At 37.2% G+C, this 20,671-nt stretch overlaps 1 protein-coding gene across 1 annotated transcript in view; it reads right to left on the bottom strand.

Annotated features, from left to right (window-relative positions):
* Positions 1 to 20,671, bottom strand: part of INTS4 (integrator complex subunit 4) — a 135,847-nt gene that overhangs the window by 91,447 nt on the left and 23,729 nt on the right. The window contains exon 5 of the mRNA XM_082476777.1: positions 6,248 to 6,365. Within this exon, the coding sequence (XP_082332903.1) occupies positions 6,248 to 6,365 (118 nt within the window). The remainder of the gene's footprint in view (positions 1 to 6,247; positions 6,366 to 20,671) is intronic.

Below are 20,671 nucleotides of genomic sequence, written 5' to 3'. Positions count from 1 at the left end.
TTAACAAAGACCTAGAAGAATTAAAGAACAAACAAACAGAGATAACCAATACAATAATTGAAATGAAAATTACACTAGAAGGAATCAATAGCAGATAAATGAGGCAGAAGAACGGATAAGTGACCTGGAAGGCAGAATGGTGGAATTCACTGATGCGGAACAGACTAAAGAAAAACGAATGAAAAGAAATGAAGACAGCCTAAGACACCTCTGGGACAACATTAAACACAACAACATTCGCATTATAGGGGACCCAGAAGGAGAAGAGAGAGAGAAAGGACCAGAGAAAATATTTGAAGAGATTATAGTCGAAAATTTCTCTAACATGGGAAAGGAAATAGCCACCCAAGTCCAGGAAGCACGGAGAGTCCCATACAGGATAAACCCAAGGAGAAACACACTGAGACACATAGTAATCAAATTGGCAAAAATTAAAGACAAAGAAAAATTATTGAAAGCAGCAAGGGAAAAACGACAAATAACATACAAGGGAACTCCCATAAGGTTAACAGCTGATTTCTCAGCAGAAACTCTACAAGCCAGAAGGGAGTGGCATGATATACTTAAAGTGATGAAAGGGAAGAACCTACAACCAAGATTACTCTACCCGGCAAGGATCTCATTCAGATTCGATAGAGAAATTAAAACCTTTACAGACAAGCAAAAGCTAAGAGAATTCAGCACCACCAAACCAGCTCTACAACAAATGCTAAAGGAACTTCTCTAAGTGGGAAACACAAGAGAAGAAAAGGACCTACAAACACAAACCGAAAACAATTAAGAAAATGGGAATAGGAACATACATATCGATAATTACCTTAAACGTTAATGGATTAAATGCTCCAACCAAAAGACACAGGCTTGCTGAATGGATACAAAAACAAGACCCATATATATGCTGTCTACAAGAGACCCACTTCAGACCAAGGGACACATACAGACTGAAAGTGAGGGGATGGAAAAAGATATTCCATGCAAATGGAAATCAAAAGAAAGCTGGAGTAGCAATACTCATATCAGATAAAATAGACTTTAAAATAAAGAATGTTACAAGAGACAAGGAAGGACACTACATAATGAACAAGGGATCAATCCAAGAAGAAGATATAACAATTATAAATATATATGCACCCAACATAGGAGCCCCTCAATACATAAGGCAACTGCTAACAGCTATAAAAGAGGAAGTCGACAGTAACACAATAATAGTGGGGGGCTTTAACACCTCACTTACACCAATGGACAGATCACCCAAAATGAATATAAATAAGGAAACAGAAGCTTTAAATGACACAATAGATCAGATAGATTTAATTGATATTTATAGGACATTCCATCCAAAAACAGCAGATTACACTTTCTTCTCAAGTGCACACGGAATATTCTCCAGGATAGATCACATCTTCAGTCACAAATCAAGCCTCAGTAAATTTAAGAAAATTGAAATCATATCAAGCGTCTTTTCTGACAACAGCGCTATGGGATTAGAAATGAATTACAGGGAAAAAAACGTAAAAAACACAAACACATGGAGGCTAAACAATACGTTACTAAATAACCAAGAGATCACTGAAGAAATCAAAAAATACCTAGAGACAAATGACAATGAAAACACGACGATCCAAAACCTATGGGACGCAGCAAAAGCAGTTCTAAGAGGGAAGTTTATAGCTATACAAGCCTACCTAAAGAAACAAGAAATATCTCAAGTAAACAATCTAACCTTACACCTAAAGAAACTAGAGAAAGAAGAACAAACAAAACCCAAAGTTAGCAGAAGGAAAGAAATCATAAAGATCAGAGTGGAAATAAATGAAATAGAAACAAAGAAAACAATAGCAAAGATCAATAAAACTAAAAGCTGGTTCTTTGAGAAGATAAACAAAATTGATAAGCCATTAGCCAGACTCATCAAGAAAAAGAGGGAGAGGACTCAAATCAATAAAATCAGAAATGAAAAAGGAGAAGTTACAACAGACACCGCAGAAACACAAAGCATCCTAAGAGACTACTACAAGCAACCCTATGCCAATAAAATGGACAACCTGGAAGAAATGGACAAATTCTTAGAAAGGTATAACCTTCCAAGACTGAACCAGGAAGAAACAGAAAATATGAACAGAGCAATCACAAGTAATGAAATTGAAACTGTGGTTTAAAATCTTCCAACAAACAAAAGTCCAGGACCAGATAGCTTCACAGGTGAATTCTATCAAACATTTAGAGAAGAGCTAACACCCATCCTTCTCAAACTCTTCCAAAAAATTGCAGAGGACGGAACACTCCCAAACTCATTCTATGAGGCCACCATCACCCTGATACCAAAACCAGACAAAGATACTACAAAAAAAAGAAAATTACAGACCAATATCACTGATGAATACAGATGCAAAAATCCTCAACAAAATACTAGCAAACAGAATCCAACAACACATTAAAAGGATCATACACCATGATCAAGTAGGATTTATCCCAGGGATGTAAGGATATACACAAATCAATCAATGTGATACACCATATTAACAAATCGAAGAATAAAAACCATGTGATCATCTCAATAGATGCAGAAAAAGCTTTTGACAAAATTCAACACCCATTTATGATAAAAATTCTCCAGAAAGTGGGCATAGAGAGAACCTACCTCAACATAATAAAGGCCATATATGACAAACCCACAGCAAACATCATTCTCAATGGTGAAAAACTGAAAGCATTTCATCTAAGATCAGGAACAAGACAGGATGTCCACTCTCACCACTATTATTCAACATAGTTGTGGAAGTCCTAGCCACGGCAATCAGAGAAGAAAAAGAAGTAAAAGGAATACAAATTGGAAAAGAAGAAGTAAAACTGTCACTGTTTGCAGATGACATGATACTATACATAGAGAATTCTAAAGATGCCACCAGAAAACTACTAGAGATAATCAATGAATTTGGTAAAGTTTCAGGATACAAAATTAATGCACAGAAATCTCTTGCATTCGTATACACTAATGATGAAAAATCTGAAAGAGAAATTATGGAAACACTCCCATTTACCATTGCAAGAAAAAGAATAAAATACCTAGGAATAAACCTACCTAGGGAGACAAAAGACCTGTATGCAGAAAACTATAAGACACTGATGAAAGAAATTAAAGATGATACCAACAGATGGAGAGATATACCATGTTCTTGGATTGGAAGAATCAACATTGTGAAAATGACTATACTACTCAAAGCAATCTACAGATTCAATGCAATCCCTATCAAATTACCAATGGCATTTTTTACGAACTAGACCAAATCATCTTAAAATTTGTATGGAGACACAAAAGACCCCGAATAACCAAAGCAGTCTTGAGGGAAAAACACGGGGCTGGAGGAATCAGACTCCCTGACTTCAGACTATACTACAAAGCTACAGTAATCAAGACAATATGGTACTGGCACAAAAACAGAAACATAGATCAATGGAACAAGATAGAAAGCCCAGAGAAACCCACGCACCTACGGTCATCTAATCTATGACAAAGGAGGCAAAGATATACAATGGAGAAAAGACAGTCTCTTCAATAAGTGGTGCTGGGAAAACTGGACAGCTACATGTAAAAGAATGAAATTAGAATACTCCCTAACACCATACACAAAAATAAACTCAAAATGGATTAGAGACCTAAATGTAAGACTGGACACTATAAAACTCTTAGAGCAAAACATAGGAAGAACACTCTTTGACATAAATCACAGCAAGATCTTTTTTGATCCACCTCCTAGAGAAATGGAAATAAAAACAAAAATAAACAAATGGGACCTAATGAAACTTCAAAGCTTTTGCACAGCAAAGGAAACCATAAACAAGACAAAAAGACAACCCTCAGAATGGGAGAAAATATTTGCAAACGAATCAACGGACAAAGGATTAATCTCCAAAATATATAAACAGCTCATTCAGCTCAATATTAAAGAAACAAACAACCCAATCAAAAAATGGGCAAAGACCTAAACAGACATTTCTCCAAAGAAGACATACAGATGGCCAAGAGGCACATGAAAAGATGCTCAACATCACTAATTATTAGAGAAATGCAAATCAAAACTACAATGAGGTATCACCTCACACCAGTTAGAATGGGCATCATCAGAAAATCTACAAACAACAAATGCTGGAGAGGGTGTGGAGAAAAGGGAACCCCCTTGCACTGTTGGTGGGAATGTAAATTGATACAGCCACTATGGAGAACAATATGCAGGTTCCTTAAAAAACTAAAAGTAGAATTACCATATGACCCAGCAATCCCACTACTGGGCATATACCCAGAGAAAACCGTAATTCAAAAAGACTCATGCACCCCAATGTTCATTGCAGCACTACTTACAATAGCCAGGTCATGGAAGCAACCTAAATGCCCATCGAGAGACAAATGGATAAAGAAGTTGTGGTACATATACACAATGGAATATTACTCAGCCATAAAAAGGAACGAAATTGAGTCATTTGTTGAGACGTGGATGGATCTAGAGACTGTCATACAGAGTGAAGTAAATCAGAAAGAGAAAAACAAATATCGTATTTTAACACATGTATGTGGAACCTAGAAAAATGGTACAGATGAATCAGGTTGCAGGGCAGAAGTTGAGACACAGATGTAGAGAACAAACGTATGGACACCAAGGGGGAAAACTGCGGTGGGGTGGGGATGGTGGTGTGCTGAACTGGGCGATTGGGATTGACATGCATACAGTGATGTGTATAAAATTGATGACTGATTAAAAAAAAAAAAAAAGAATTACCAATCACAAAAAAAAAAAAATTGAATACAGGTAAAATTTAAAGTTGCTTCTAACAAAATAAAAAATTCTCAACTTCGGGCTTCCCTGGTGGCGCAGTGGTTGACAATCTGCCTGCCAATGCAGGGGACACGGGTTCGAGCCCTGGTCTGGGATGATCCCACGTGCCACGGAGCAGCTGGGCCCGTGAGCCACAATTACTGAGCCTGCGCGTCTGGAGCCTGTGCTCCGCAGCAAGAGAGGCCGTGATAGTGAGAGGCCCGCGCACCGCGATGAAGAGTGGCCCCCACTTGCCACAACTAGAGAAAGACCTCGCACAAAAACGAAGACCCAACACAGCCATAAATAAATAAAAATAAATAAATAAATAAACACTTCGGCAGGATGTCACTCCATTTTTGACCTCCTCCGATGTCATTTAAAAATAAAAATAAAAAATTCTCAACTTCAATCCATGGGCCACTTATATAAGATACTTGTTATCATTAAACAGTTGTACGATAAGTGAATTTAGATTGTCTCTTGAGTTCACTGGACCTTTATTACTCTCATAACCTCAAGTTGATAGACTAAATGTTGTCCAATATTTAAATAATCATATTTGTTTAAATATGTATACCCTAAAATGAAATAAAACTATTTTTTGAAACTACAAAGAATTCAAACAAAACTATAGTAGTTTCAGAAACAGCCACAAAGGATTTCATTTTATTTAATTTTAGAATAAATATCAAGGCAATGAGGCACTAACCCTATAAGAAAATCTTGTACATAAATAAAACTAGATAATCAAAAAAAAATTTTTTTAAGGTAAAATAGTTTTCCTTTTCACCTAAACACTGAGAATAATCTTAGTGGGCATCAACAAGGAACAAACAGAAAAGGCAACAACATATGAGACTTGGGAGATGTTGCCTTTATAGGAAGTAAATTGTGGGTGACTCCATGACCAGGGCAGCACCTCCCACAGTTTCTGAGTTAGTAGGCACAGTCAACAAAACATCAACTCTGTCACATACTATGTAACCTTGAACAAGTTAGTTAACTTCTCTGAGCTTCAGTTTCCCAACCTATAAAATAGGGACAATAGTATCTATCTTATGTCATATGTAAACTACCTTAAGTATATGGCACTTAGTAGAGATCAATAAATGATAGCTATTAAGAGACAAACCTGTATTTTAACTCTAGTGTAAATATATGTACATGGTTTTATTGAATCATCCTCAAATTCCTTTTCAATAACCACCAACACAACAAAATTTTGTTCTACATTGTATACAAAAGGAACTAAAGATTTCTGGTCTAATTATGCAGCTTTTTTTTTTTTTTCTTTTTTTTTGGCCACGCCCTGCAGCATATGGGGTCTTAGTTCCCCAACCAGGGATCAAACCCGTGCCCCCTGCAGTGGCAGCTCAGTCCTAACCACGGGACAGCCAGGGAATTCCCTATACAGCTTTTAAATTGCAACTTACTTTCATTCTGCAGGATGTTAATGGCATCATCCATAATGCAGTCTGGTGAAAATCCTGCAGTCTTTGACAGTAAACCCAACAATGATGCAATTTTCAGTCTCACAGATGGATCATTCTCCTGAAACAAAAGAAGCTATTGTTACACTGATGCTCTACTCTCAGGAACATGGGAAACTAATATCTCAAAATAGAGTCAACAAGTATTCTTAAGCTTTATTTCTGAAAAATTAACTTTATATGCTTTGGGGGCAGAAAGTTTTTCTCAATCTGTATGTTACACCTAAATACTGCAAAGTGAATGGGAATATTTTATGCCTTCCTGATGTCATTAACGTCTAACGAGATGTGTGCTTTTGGGATTAAAAGTACCTTTCCTCCACTGTGCAGTCACATTAGACAAGAGTTGCAGCAACTTGCACCACCAACACTGCCAGCACTGGGCACTCAACATTGCTGTCAGCACCACTATTTTTGGAGCCCCCAGAAATTGGGTGCTGCAGCTACCACTGCTATCACCAGAAAGAAGTTTTCGTTCTACCTGTGTTTTTTTGGATCACCATATCCTGATCAGAAGTCTGGGGCAGGTGATGGGACTTCCCAGGTGGTCCAGTGGTTAAGACTCTGTGCTCCCAATGCAGGGGGCCCGGGTTCAATCCCTGGTCAGGGAACTAGATCCTGCATGATGCAACTAAAAATCCTGCATGCAGCAACAAAGGTCCCACGTGCCACAAGTAAGACCCAGCGAAGCCAAATAAATAAATAAATAAATAAATAAATATTTTAAAGAAAAGTCTGGGGCAGGTGAATCATTGTCTGGGTCTAGGTCTTGGGTCTGGGGCCCAGGGCAAGAGGGACTAAGAAATGAGTTAGTGTGGCCCTTTGAGCTTCAATATCGGGAGGTGGTCTCTAATTTGCACCAAGATTCCTATGGTGAGAAATTTCCCCCAAAGACAGAAAGGAACTTGTCTCTTTGTTCATCACCATATCGCAAGTATGTAGCACAATATCTGGCACTAAGTAGACAGATGTTCAATAAACATAGGTAAGATGAAAAAAAAAAAGAAAAAGTACCTTGCCAACGCTAAGATTAAGTAAGCATTTCTGTCCCAAGGACAAAATTACTTAAATGTATGCTCAAAAGATGAAGTGCCTTCTAGATGTGACCCCAGTTTCTAAGGAGGTAACTGGGCACAACAAGAAGGCCTGAAGCAGGAGAAGGGACAAAAGATATGCAGTCAGAAGACCCTGAATCCTGGCACACCACTTACCATATGTTCAACCTTGGGAAAGTCATTTTCTTGGGAACTTAAGCTGTGGAGTGCAGCAGAAGGAGAAAGGCCTTTGAAATTGGCCAGATTGAGATGTGAAGCCTGGACTCACTATGTAATAGCTATATGTCTTGAACAGGCTAATTAACTTCTTAAGCCTCATCTGTGAAATGGGGCTGATAATCTCAAACGGCTACTAAGAGGAAAACAAATCACACAGAAATGGGCATACAGAAGGCAATCAAATATTAATGCCCTTCCTTCCTTCCTCTCTGATCATCAGTCCTTTCATGTGGAGGGTAATAAAACCTGAACTGAATCCCTATGGATATGGTACTCCGATAGGTACCATAAAGAGCAAATAAAAAACACGTGAAAAATAAGGATGCAATCACCAAGCCCAGAATATGGGAAATTCCACAGGGTAAAATGCCTGGTTTTTAAACAATAAATAGCATGGGAAAGAAAAGGTGGTGGTGGGCTTCCCTGGTGGCGCAGTGGTTGAGAATCTGCCTGCCAATGCAGGGGACAAGGGTTCGATCTCTGGTCTGGGAAGATCCCACATGCCACGGAGCAACTAGGCCTGTGAGCCACAACTACTGAGCCTGCGCATCTGGAGCTTGTGCTCCGCAACAAGAGAGGCTGCGACAGTGAGAGGCCCGCGCACCGCGATGAAGAGTGGCCCCCGCTCGCCGCAACTAGAGAAAGCCCTCGCACAGAAACGAAGACCCAACACAGCCAAACAATAATTAAATAAATAAATAATTTTTTAAAAAATTAAAGAAAAGGTGGTGGGGGGAGGGAATGCTATAGATTAAAAGAAACTGAAAAGGACAGCTAAACTAACCAAATGCAATGTGTGAATCCTGCTCAAACAAACCAACTGTAAAAAGACTTTAAGACAATCAGTGAAAACTGAACATGGACTAGGTATTATATACACTATTAAGGATTATTGTTAAATGTCATTTTTTTAAGTCCTAAAAAAACTCCTAATTTGTTAAACATAGATAATTGTTTATAGGTAAAATGATATGTTGCCTGGGATTTGCCCCACCCCCAAAAAAGTAGGGGAATGCACCAAACAAGAACAGCAAAATGTTGATAATTGTTGAAGCTGGATGAGGAACACTGGAAGGCTCATATTATTTTCTCTCCTTTTGTGTATGTTTGTAAATTTACAAAAAAAAAAGTTAACTTTTTAGAAAAATCACTTGAAAGTACTTATTCTATCTAAAATGCAAATTAATTTACTCATTCAACAAACATTCAAGGAGTACCTACTATGTGCCGAGCATCATTCTAGCTGCTGGGGATACAACGGTGAATAAAACAGAAGCAATCGCTGCTCTCAGAGCGCTTATATTCAAGTGGATAAGACTGGCCAAAGAGGGAATCCTCTGGTGGTCCAGTGGTTAGGACTTGGTGTTTTCACTGCCATGGGCCCAGGTTCAATCCCTGGTCGGGGAACTATGATCATGCAAGCCATGTGGCTTGGCCAAAAAGAATAAAAAATTAAAAAATAAAGACTGGCAAAAGAAAATATGTAATTTCAGATGGTAAGCATTCTGAAGAAAAACGACATGTGTAAGAGGTTAAAGAGTAATGTGGAGAGGCTATTATAGACAGGACAATGAGGAAAGTCCACTCTAAGGATATGACTTTTGAGCGGACACTTAACTGAGTGAGTCAGAGAGCAATAGGAAGTTTTAGGGAAGCAGCATTCCAGGCAGAAGAATGTTGCAAACCCAGAATATGGAAGATTCTAAAATGCTGCATTTAAGAATGCATACATATCTGTTACAGTGATTCTCTTCAGAGTAATCTCTGGAGAGTGTATTTTGCTTTCTAACTTTTTTATTTGCAGAGGCAAGTCTCATTCTTTATTTTATACACTTCTATACTGCTTGAATTTGTTACAATAAATGCTACAGTTGGGGTTTTTAAAAGAATGTTAAATTTAAAACTCCACACAAACATTCATAACCATTCAAAAGCTTCCAGTTTCCTATGGAAAGAAGCCTGAGCTGCTGAGCACGCCACAACAGCCTGCCAAGACTGTCCCGTATGTCAGCTCCCACAATTCCCCAGCAGTGATGCCATGAGGCTTCAAGCTTCTGTACTTCTGCTCAGATTGTTCCTCTGCCTAAATTGCTCTCCCTGCCTCCCACAGCCACTCCCTCCTGCCCCTCAGGTGTCAGCAACCCCAGGAAGTTTGTCTCTGATGCCTGAACTGGACAAGAGTGCCCTTCCCCTTGGACCACCCAAGCAGCCTGGTGCAACCCTTTATCATGCCCCTCACCAGTGCACTGTAATTATCACAGTGTATTATGTGATTGTGTCTGTTTCCCCAACCAACCTGTGAGCTGCTAAAGTGACAAGCAGAATGCCCAGAAAGCACTTCGTACATTCTGATAAAAATAAAGGGAAGAGTATAGGAAAAGGAAAAGCCAAGTGTCCTACTTAATTCACTCGGTGAATTAAATAATTCATCCATCATCTGTTCAACAGGATTTCCTGAGTACTTACAAGGAGCCACTGTGTTTGGCCATGGGGATACACTGCCCTCATGGAACTTTAGGTTTTAATGGGCAAGGCAGACAGTTGTCAAGTAATGTCCAAATACATAATTACAAAGTTGTACTGTAAAGGAAAAGTACAGAGTTCCATGAAAGCATATAATATAACAAACACAGACTTTAATTTGAGGCAGAGAGAAAAGAATAAATGAATGCTCTCAGTCATGAAAGAACACCACAGCTTCCAGAACTGAAAAAGGGGGCAATGTGGCTAAAATGTAGACTACCATGAAATGTGGCTACAGAGGCAAGCAGGTGCCATCAGAGGCAAGTGCCTCTGATAGTGCCCAGAATGTAGCAGGAATTCAATACATATTTGTTCACTGTTGAATAAACAAATGAATAGTATTTGTCCTAAGAACAATAAAAATCCTTTGAAAAACTATAACGAGGAGAGTGACATAAACAGATTCAAATTTTTGAAATACCAAACCAGCCTCAATATAATGATTGGATTGGAAGGGGCAAAAGTAGCCAGAGAGACAAATTAAGAGTAATTGCAGTGCTCACTTTGGCAGCACATATACTAAAACTGGGACAAAAGAGAGAAAATTTGCATGGCTCCCACGCAAGGATGGCACACAAATTCATGAAGCATTCCATATTTCTGAAAAAAAATTTAATACTTTGAGCAGCAAAAAATAAAAAAAGGAGTATATGATTAAAAAAATTATAGAACAGCAAAAGAATCTGAATGGTTCCAAAGAATTATTCATCCTTCCATTCCTTCTTTTAATAAATTAAATAAAAATTAATATGCGGAAAAAAATAGTCCAGCAAAAGACAATGGCAAGACTCCCACTTACATTAGGGGCAGGTAATACAGAACAACCTTCCCGCTAAGGAAAACTAGAATAGTACTATGGATGCCAAAAAAGAAAAACATATGTGTGTGTACATGCATGTAATACACATGCACATATACAAGTGTGTACATGTATATACACATACATATGTATATATGTATGTGTATATGTGCATATATACTTGTGTGTGTATTTGAAGACATTTGAAAGAAAAAAGATAAATAAGAATTAAAGAATCAGGATCATGCAAGGAAGGTCACAGACCCAAGAAGGTTCCCCAAAGCAGTTTGGGCTGCTTTTTCTGGAGACGTCTGTCAACTGTGTGAGGTGAGGGGATGGATATATAAGAGGCAAAGTAAGCAGTGCTTCCAACAGCCAGGTAAGGGTAAGGGCACAATGGCTAGTGTATAAGGCTGAGAGTAGGAGGATGAGCAGGGGTAGCCTAATAAACCCGATCACTTTGGATTAGGATCCCCAAATGCTACAATAATATAAGTGAGAATAAAATAAAAATACATAGACTTTGGTAGAGACTGCAGCTCATCTTTGAATCACCTCAATTCCTAAAACAAGAATAAGGTCTTCCTGGATGAATAGACAGAAACAAATCCTCTCTGGACAAAAATTAAGTCATCCTAAGCCTCAAATTATTTTTACAAACAATTTTAGAAATACACTGCCTAATACAATAAGAAAAAAGGCATACTAGGGGATCAGATGACATGAATAAAAATGATAAGACATAGCCACAGGCACTCCATTTACTGAAGTAATCAGACACAGACTTTAACTCTGCTTAGTATGTTCAAAGAGATAAAAGTCAAAATTGGGAATTCACCAGAGAACTAAAACTTTTTCTTAAAAAGAAAATTATAGAAATGATAAAAAGCAATAAATGAAATTAAGAAACAACAGATAGGTTTAAGAGCAGATTAGACTAGGTCAAGACAGAATTAGTGAACTGGAAGACAGGTCCAGAATTAAGCACCAAAAGACAAAAGAAAGAAAATTCAGAAAAGAAGGTAATAGGATAAAATGAGATGGTTATCATACATATAATTGGAGCCCCAAAAGGAGAGGAGGAAGAGAATAAGAGAAAAGCAAAATCTGAAGAAATAATGGCCAAGAACCTTTCTGATTAGAACTACAAAGCCACATATAATAAAACGAACACTATGAACCCTAAGTAGGATAAATGAAAAGAAATCCACATTTAGGCACATGACAGAAAAATTGCTGAAAACCATAAGAAGCAAAAACTCCTAAAAGCAGACAAAGAAAAAGAAGACAGATTACTCCTCAAAGGGATAAATAATGACTGACATGTGACTTCTCAATGGAAACAATACAATGATATATTTAAAGTACTAAAAACAAACAAACAAATAAAGAAAAACAGCCAATCTAAAATTCTACACACAGCAAAAACATCCTTCAAGAAGGGAGGTAGGGGCTTCCCTGGTGGCACAGTGGTTAAGAATCCACCTGCCAATGCAGGGGACACTGGTTCAAGCCCTGGTCCAGGAAGATCCCACATGCCATGGAGCAACTAAGCCCGTGCACCACAACTACTGAGCCTGTGCTCTAGAGCCTGCGAGCCACAACTACTGAAGCCCGAGCGCCTAGAGCGCATGTTCCACAACCAGAGAAGCCACCGCAATAAGAGGCCCGTGCACCACAACGAAGAGTAGCCCCCACTCGCCGCAACTAGAGAAAAACCTATGCACAGCAACAAAGACCCAAAGCAGCCAAAAATAAATAAAATAAAATAATTTTTTTTAAAATAAAGAAGGGACATAAAGGGAATTCCCTGGCAGTCCAGTGGTTAGGACTCAGCACTTTCACTGCTGTGGCCCAGGTTCAGTGGCTGGTTGGGGAACTAAGATCCCACAAACCATGCAGCATGGCCAAAAAAAAAAAAAGAATGGACGTAAAACTTAAAACTTTTCCATACAAACAAACACAAAGAATTTGTCACTGAGTGCCACCAGTAAACTCACAATAAATGGAAATATCAGAGGGTATTCTTCAGCCAAAAGGAAAATAATCCCAGGTGAATAAATAGTCACAGATACAAGAAGGAAAGAAAAGCAATGATAAATACATGTGGGTAAATGATAAATACATAGGTAAACCTAAATGAATATTGCCTGTAGAAAATAACAATGTCTTCCAGAGTGAAAAATGGAGAATTAAAACATAAAATTGCATTCACACATGTAAGTCAGGAAGGTGGATAAATGAAGTTAAAGTCCTTGCATTGTTCAAAATAGAAACTGTACCATTTAACACTTGACTTTGATCAGTCGAGAATTCATGTAATATCTAGGTTAAACAGTAAAAGAAGTGTAAAAGAATGTATAACTCCCAAGCTAATAAAAAAGGGGTGGAGGAGAGAATTTTTTTAAAAAGAGTCAATGCAAAAGATGGCAAGAAATGAGAGAAAAGAAAAGAACACTGAGCAGGTAAGACAAATAGAAGGCATTTAATAAGAGGGTAGATTTAAACCAGCATATATCAATAAACACATTAAATGTAATGAACTAAATGCTCCAGTTGAAAAGCAAACACTGTCAAGTGAAATTTTTAAAAAACTAACTACATGTTTTTTACATGGGTCATAAAGTAAAGTTATAAAAAAGATGAAAATAAAAAGTAGAAATAGGTATACCATGCAAACTTTAATCAAGAGATAGTTGGTATCATAATATTAATATCAGACAAAGCCATTATATGCCGATATGATTATTTGTAAAGAAACCAAAATCTACACATAATTTATTAAAATTGTTAAATGAGCCTAGCAAGGTTGTTAGATATAGGATTTAATAAACAAAAATCAATTGCATTTCTGAATATCCACTATGTATTGTTAGAAAATAAAATTTTTTAAACATATCATTTACAATAACACAATATTAACTATCTAGGAATAACTAACAAAAAGATGTACAAAAGGACTTCCCTGGTGATGCAGTGGTTAAGAATCCGCCTGCCAATGCAGGGGACACGGGTTCGAGCCCTGGTCCGGCTCAAAATTTATATAGAAATTAAAAGACCAAGAACAATTAATATATTCTTAAAGAAGAGCAAGGTGGGAGAAGTTGTCCTACCAGATGTCAAGATTTATTATAATGTTATTGTAAGACAGCATGGTATTGGCATAAGAATAGACAAATAGACCAGTAGAATAGACAGCCCTGAAACATACCCACCCATATACAGACACTTAATTTACCACAAAGGTGGTACTGCAAAACAATGGGGAAAGGACATTCTTTTCAATAAATGGTGCTGGGACATTTGGACTTCCATACACTAAAGCATCACACACACAAATCAATTCCATGTATGAAAAACAAATAATAAGCTTCTAGTAATAATGTAGCAAAATGTCTTAATGAACTAGGGTAGGCAAACCCTTCTTATACCAATCAGACAAGAAAAGCACAAAATATAACTGAAAAGACTGTCAAATTGGGTTACATTAAGAACTTATTTTCATCAAAATACAACATTAAGGGACTAAAAAGGGAGAAGATATTTGTAACATGTATAACCAAAGAACTTGTACCCAGAATATAAAGGATTCCCACAAAGCAATAAGGGAAAAAAAAAAAAAATTTGTAAAAATAGGCAAGAGACATAAATAGGTATTACCCAAAAGAATATCAAGTTAAACATATTAAAGTTGTTCCCCTTTATAGTAATCTAAGGAATGAAAATTAAAGCCACAGTGACTACACATCCACAGGAATTGTCAAAATGAAGAAAATCAATTCCAGCTATTGGAAAGTATGTGGAACAACTGGAACTCTCACACAGTGCTAATACGAGTGTAAATTGGTATTACCACTTTGGAAAACAGTTGGCTCAGTAATTCCACTCCAGGGTATATACTACACAGAAATGCAAGCCATGGACACCAAAAAACTTGTACAAAAATGTTTGTGGCAATATTTCTTATAATAGCTAAAAACTGGAAACAGTCTAAATGTCCATCAATAATAGAATGAATAAATAAATTATGGTATATTCATACAATGAAATCTTATACTGTAGTAAAAATGAACTACAGGTACAGTTAACAATATAGATAAATCTCACAGAATTTTGAGCAAAAGTCACACATAAAGATACATACAGAGAGGGAGGGAGGGAGGGAGGAAAGAAGGAAGGAAGGAAAGGAGTGTTTTTTTTACCAAATAAATCTGTATTTAGTACAAGTTTAAATGGTAAAAAATTTTTTAAAAGGCAGTTTTTACCCCGAAAGTCAGGAGAGTAGTGGTTATCTTTGGGAAAGGGGGGAGAAATAATTAGAAGGAGTTTTGAGGGGGCCTATGGGAGGCTGATTATATTCCATTTCTTGACCTGGATGGTAGTCACATACAGTGTTCATGTTGATCAATAGGCTATATGAGGTTTTTCTACGTATTCTTTACATGTTATATTTCATAATAAAGCTTAAAAATATGATAGTTGGGACTTCCCTGGTGGTCCAGTGGTTGAGACTCTGCACTTCCACTGCAGGGGGTGCAGGTTCGACCCCTGGTTGGGGAACTAAGATCCTGATGCTGTGTGGTGCAGCCAAAAAATTAAAAAATAATAATAATAAATTAAAAATATGACAGTTGTTTATATTACTGAAGTAATGGAAACAGAGAGGTAGATGGACTTAAAGAGATATTTAGAAGGTAAAATCAACATGAGTTGGTGAGGAAGGGAATATGGAGAGAGGAAAGGGTGAGGGTTATATATAGGATCCTTCTTGGGTTTCTGATTTAAGGGTCTATATTGTTGGTGGTACATTTCTTGCTATAAGGTAGACTGGAGAATGAAGGGAGATACCAAATGCAGTTTTGAACACAAATAAAAGCCAATTCTTTACGGACTTCAAATCATTAAAATAACATCATCATATCAAGTAATTGTCTTTCAGAGACAATAGATTAGTCAAATACACTAATTCTGCAGTGAAAGAGGACAGAAAAGATACATAGCCTTTCAATGGTCTGGAATGGAGTCACAGACCTCCAAACACAAGGGAGCAGCAGAGAAAACAGAAGTACTAAGTCTAGCAGATAAGAGGAAGGCAAGGAGGCAAGAGAGTATCTGACCTAGTAACATTCTTTCTTCATCTAGATACTTCACTCAAGTTCTTCTACTTTCTGAAATTATCCCCTGGTACCCTTCATGCCTAAGCTTAAAACTGCCTCGGGGGAAGGCCTCTCTAATAACTGCTCTTCTCACTATTAAAATTGTCCTTGTTCAGGCTTTCCTCATCTTGCTGTAGACTTATCAGTCTCCTAGTTGGTCACACTAACTCCCGTCTTGCCCTCATTCAGTTCCTCCATCCTCCATACCGCCCCCCAGAGTGACATGTCTAACACAAAAACCCCCAAGGTAGAATACAAGAACCTTCCATTAGACAAGATTTCTAGTCTAATCTCTTAAAGAGTTCTCAATCTAAAATCTACACCAGGGACTTCCCTGGTGGCGCAGTGGTTAAGAATCCGCCTGCCAATGCAGGAGACACGGGTTCGAGCCCTGGTCCGGGAAGATCCCACATGCCATGGAGCAACTAAGCCCGTGTGCTACAACTACTGAGCCTGAGCTCTAGAGCCCACAAGCCACAACTACTGAGCCCAAATGGCACAACTACTGAAGCTAGTGGGCCTAGAGCCCGTGCTCTGCAACAAGAGAAGCCACCGCAATGAAGAGTAGCCCCCGCTCACTGCAACTAGGGAAAGCCCACACACAGCAACAAAGACCCAACGCAGCCAAAAATAATTAATTAATTAATTATAAAAATAATTAATTAATTAATTAATTTTAAAAATAATAAAATAAAATAAAATCTACACCAGCCAAACTACCTGTATTTCTTCTAACATGACAAGTTATTTCACATCTCAATGCCTTTGCTCACAATTGCTCCTTCTTTCTAAAACGTCTTTCCTCCTACTTTCCAACTGCCCAAAATCTGATTAAGATTCATCTCAAGCATCACTACTCTATAATGCTCTTCTAGGCCCATGCTCCCAAGTAAAATTGATTACTCTCTTCTTTAAAGTTATATCATAACCTGTCTCAGATTTCATAGCACCTATAACATTGTATTATTATCCATTTTTTGTTTAATCTACCCAACTAGACTCAGATCAGGGATCATATATTAATCTCTGTATCATCAACATGAAGCACAAGGCCTGGCACAGAATTAGTATTCAGAACACTTAGAGTGAATGAAAAAAATAAATAAATGAATAACTCAAGCCCTCACCATCTATATATCACATATATTATTTGATCTACCAACTATACTACTGGCCCTTAAAGGACAAAGAACATGTCTCACAGTTCTTCAACATCCTCCACAGCAACTAACACAGTAGTATAAGTGAAGAACCCCTCATGTGAAATATTAACAAGTTCAACTACAGAAAACCTTGGATAAGAAAAGCAGAAGCCAAAGTAGTTATCTACTAAAATACAAGATACCACATTTCCAGATAAAATAGAAGAAAGAATAAAAAAACACTATGGTCATCAATCTAGAACTGGACCCATTTGCCATCCCTCCTCCTTTCCTTTGAGGCTAGAATCTGCTAGACTAATGCACGCAGCATGGCCTGGTTAAAGAGCTTGGGGTCTGACATCAGAATGCCTGAGTCCAATTTTTCTTTTAGACATGGTAACGGTATTGTGATTATGCTTTTAAAAAGAGTCTTTATTGTTTACAGATATAAACTGAAATTTATGAATAAAATGATACGATGCCAGGAATTTGTTTCACAAGAATCCGGTAGAGGGTGAGAGTGGAGGAAATGGAAGTGGACGGTAGGAGTGAGGGTGGGAATAAAACAAATTTGGACATAAAATGATAATTGTTGAAGCTGGGTAATGAGTACATGGGAATTAAACTATTCTCTCCAATTGTATATATATTTGAAATGTTCCATAACAAAAAGTTGAAAACAAAATTCCATACAGTCCAGCAATTCCACCCCTGGGTATTTATCAGAAGAAAACGAAAATACTAATTCCAAAAGATATACGCACCCCTACGTTTGTTGCAGCATTATCACAGCCAAGATTCGGAAGCAACGTTAAGTGCCCATAAATAAATGTATGGATAAAGAAGACGTGATTCATATACACAATGGAATATTACTCAGCCATAAAAAAGAATGAAACCTTGCTATTTGCGACAACATGGATGGACCGAGAGGGTATTATGCTAAGTGAAATAAGTCAGAGAAAGACAAACACCGTATGATTTCACTTACATGTGGAATCAACAAAACAAAACAAATGAATAAACACAACAAAACAGAAAGAGAGTCATAGATATCGAGATACATAGGTGTTTGCCATAGGGGAAGGGGTTGGGGGGAGGAGAGAAATAGGTGAGGAAGATTAAGCGATACAAACTTCCAGTTGCAAAATAAATGAGTCATGGGTATGAAATGTACAGGGTGGGGAATATAGTCAATAACTATTTAATATTTTGTATGGTGACAGATCATAACTCAACTTATTGTGGTGATCATTTTGAAATGTATAGAAATACTGAATCACTATACTGTGTAACAGGAACTAACATAGTGTTGTAGGTCAGTTATAGTTTAAAAACAAACCCATAGAAAAGGAGATCAGATCTGTGGTTACCAGAGGCAGAGGTGGGGGGAGGGGAACTGGATGAAGGCAGTCAAAAGGTACAAACTTCCAGTTATAAGATAAATAAGTACTAGGGATGTAACATACAACATGATAAATATAATTAACACTGCTGTATGTTATATATTAAAAGTTGTTAAGAGAGTAAATCCTAAGAGTTCTCAACACAAGGGAAAAATTTTTTTTTCTATTTCTTTAATTTTGGATCTGTATGAGATGATGGATGTTCACTAAACTTACTGTGGTCATCATTTCATGATGTATGTAAGTCAAATCATTATGTTGCGACTTTAAACTTATACAGTGCTGTATGTCTATTATATCTCAATAAAACTGGAAGGAAAAAAAAAATCCCATATTGGTCAAGAGGAGCTTATATCCTAGTACAGGGAAATGGGCAGGAACAAAATAAATGAGAAAATTATATACAATATTAGAAAATGGTAAGTGCTACTGAGACAAAAAAATCAAGGAAGGGGCTAGAAAGTGCTGGAGTGGGATACAGAGTTTCAAACAGAGGGATAAAGGAAGGCCTTAATGAAAAAGTAACATTTGAGCAAAGACTTGAATGAAGTGTGGGAAATACACATATGAACATCTGAGGGAAGTGTTCCAGGCAGAAGGAAGCATAAGTGGAAAGACTCTGAGGAAAGAATATACTTGACAGAGAAAATGGCAGACCAGATCACAGGGCAGTGGCTGAGGTAACAACATGTGAAAAGACACTGATTTCTGAAAACATACAAGGTCTTTGGAAAACTGCAAGCATTCTGATTAAGCTAGAACATTATATATGTAAAGAAAGACTAAAGGGAAAAAGATAGGAAGCAAGGTGGACTTCAAGACATATGCATCCTGACCGATGCAAATATGAAGTACAAATCATCACCTATAAAGTATTCTTAAAATTCTCAAAAATATGCTTACCTGGGATCTAACAAAGTCTATAGATCTAACTTTCAGTTCACAGTAAATACAGGAGATAGAGGAGCAAGTTAACCAAGAAAGTAAATAAATTCAGAAAACAAGGCATTTTACAAAACAACTGACCAAATTTCTTTAACAGGTCAATGTCACCAAAATAATAAAAATTGTTCTAGATTTTCAAAAAAGCAAATGCCATGTGTGGAGACAGTTTGCATTTCGATTTGAACAAATCAACTATAACAAGATATTTTGGGAACAACTAGAGAAATTTGAATATGGGTTATTTGTTAGATGACGTTAAGGAGCAATTTAATTTTACTTGAGGTGGTCAGATGGTTATATTTTTTAAGTGTCCCTTTTTAAGAGGTATTTACTGAACTATTTAGGGAAAAATATTATGATACTTTAAAAAAACTTCAGGAAAACAAATTGAGCAAATTTGACAAAATATTAATAACTATTTAATCCCAAAGATGGGTATTTGGCAGTTCATACAGTATTCTCTACTTTTCTATAAGCTCAGTAATTTTCATACTAAAGTTTAAAATTTGAAGTCATCTAAGATTTAAATATTTGAAAATTATTTCTTCTTTTACTTCAGATCTTACTTACAAATAAAAACTGAAAAATAAACACATTTTGCAAATTTCATTTTCTGCTTAAAATATTTCCTGTATTTAACTATGCATGAACTGATGTTTTTTTCTAACCCATGAAAATAGAGAAATAAAATGCCACTTAGCTAAAAAACAGTTAAAAATTTAAAAATGGCTATTGCAGTTAGATATGAGGGCCTTGAATTAAAGCAGTAACAGCAGGATGAGAGGACTGTATGCCAGAGACAAATCTGGTTACAGAAGGGTCATGGTTGAAGTTAACTCCTCCTTTGTGCTCCAATGCACTCTCTCAGTACTCTGAGCAATTTGATGCATTTTATCATTCACATATGTTTCCATCTAGATACTGTAATCTTCTTTTTTTTTTTTTTTTTTTTTTTTTAGGGGGACTGCATTGGGTTTTCGTTGCTGCCTGTGGGCTTTCTCTAGTTGCCGCAAGCGGGGGTTACTCTTCATTGCGGTGCGCAGGCTTCTCAATGCAGTGGCTTCCCTTGCTGTGGAGCACAGGCTCCAAGTGTGTGGGCTTCAGTAGCTGTGGTGCACGGGC

The sequence above is a fragment of the Balaenoptera physalus genome (genome assembly GCF_965194825.1).
Source record: "Balaenoptera physalus genome assembly, chromosome: 10".
Classification (NCBI taxonomy): Eukaryota; Metazoa; Chordata; class Mammalia; order Artiodactyla; family Balaenopteridae; genus Balaenoptera; species Balaenoptera physalus.
Note: the sequence above shows the minus strand (reverse complement) of the source record. Positions and strands in the feature narration are given on the sequence as shown.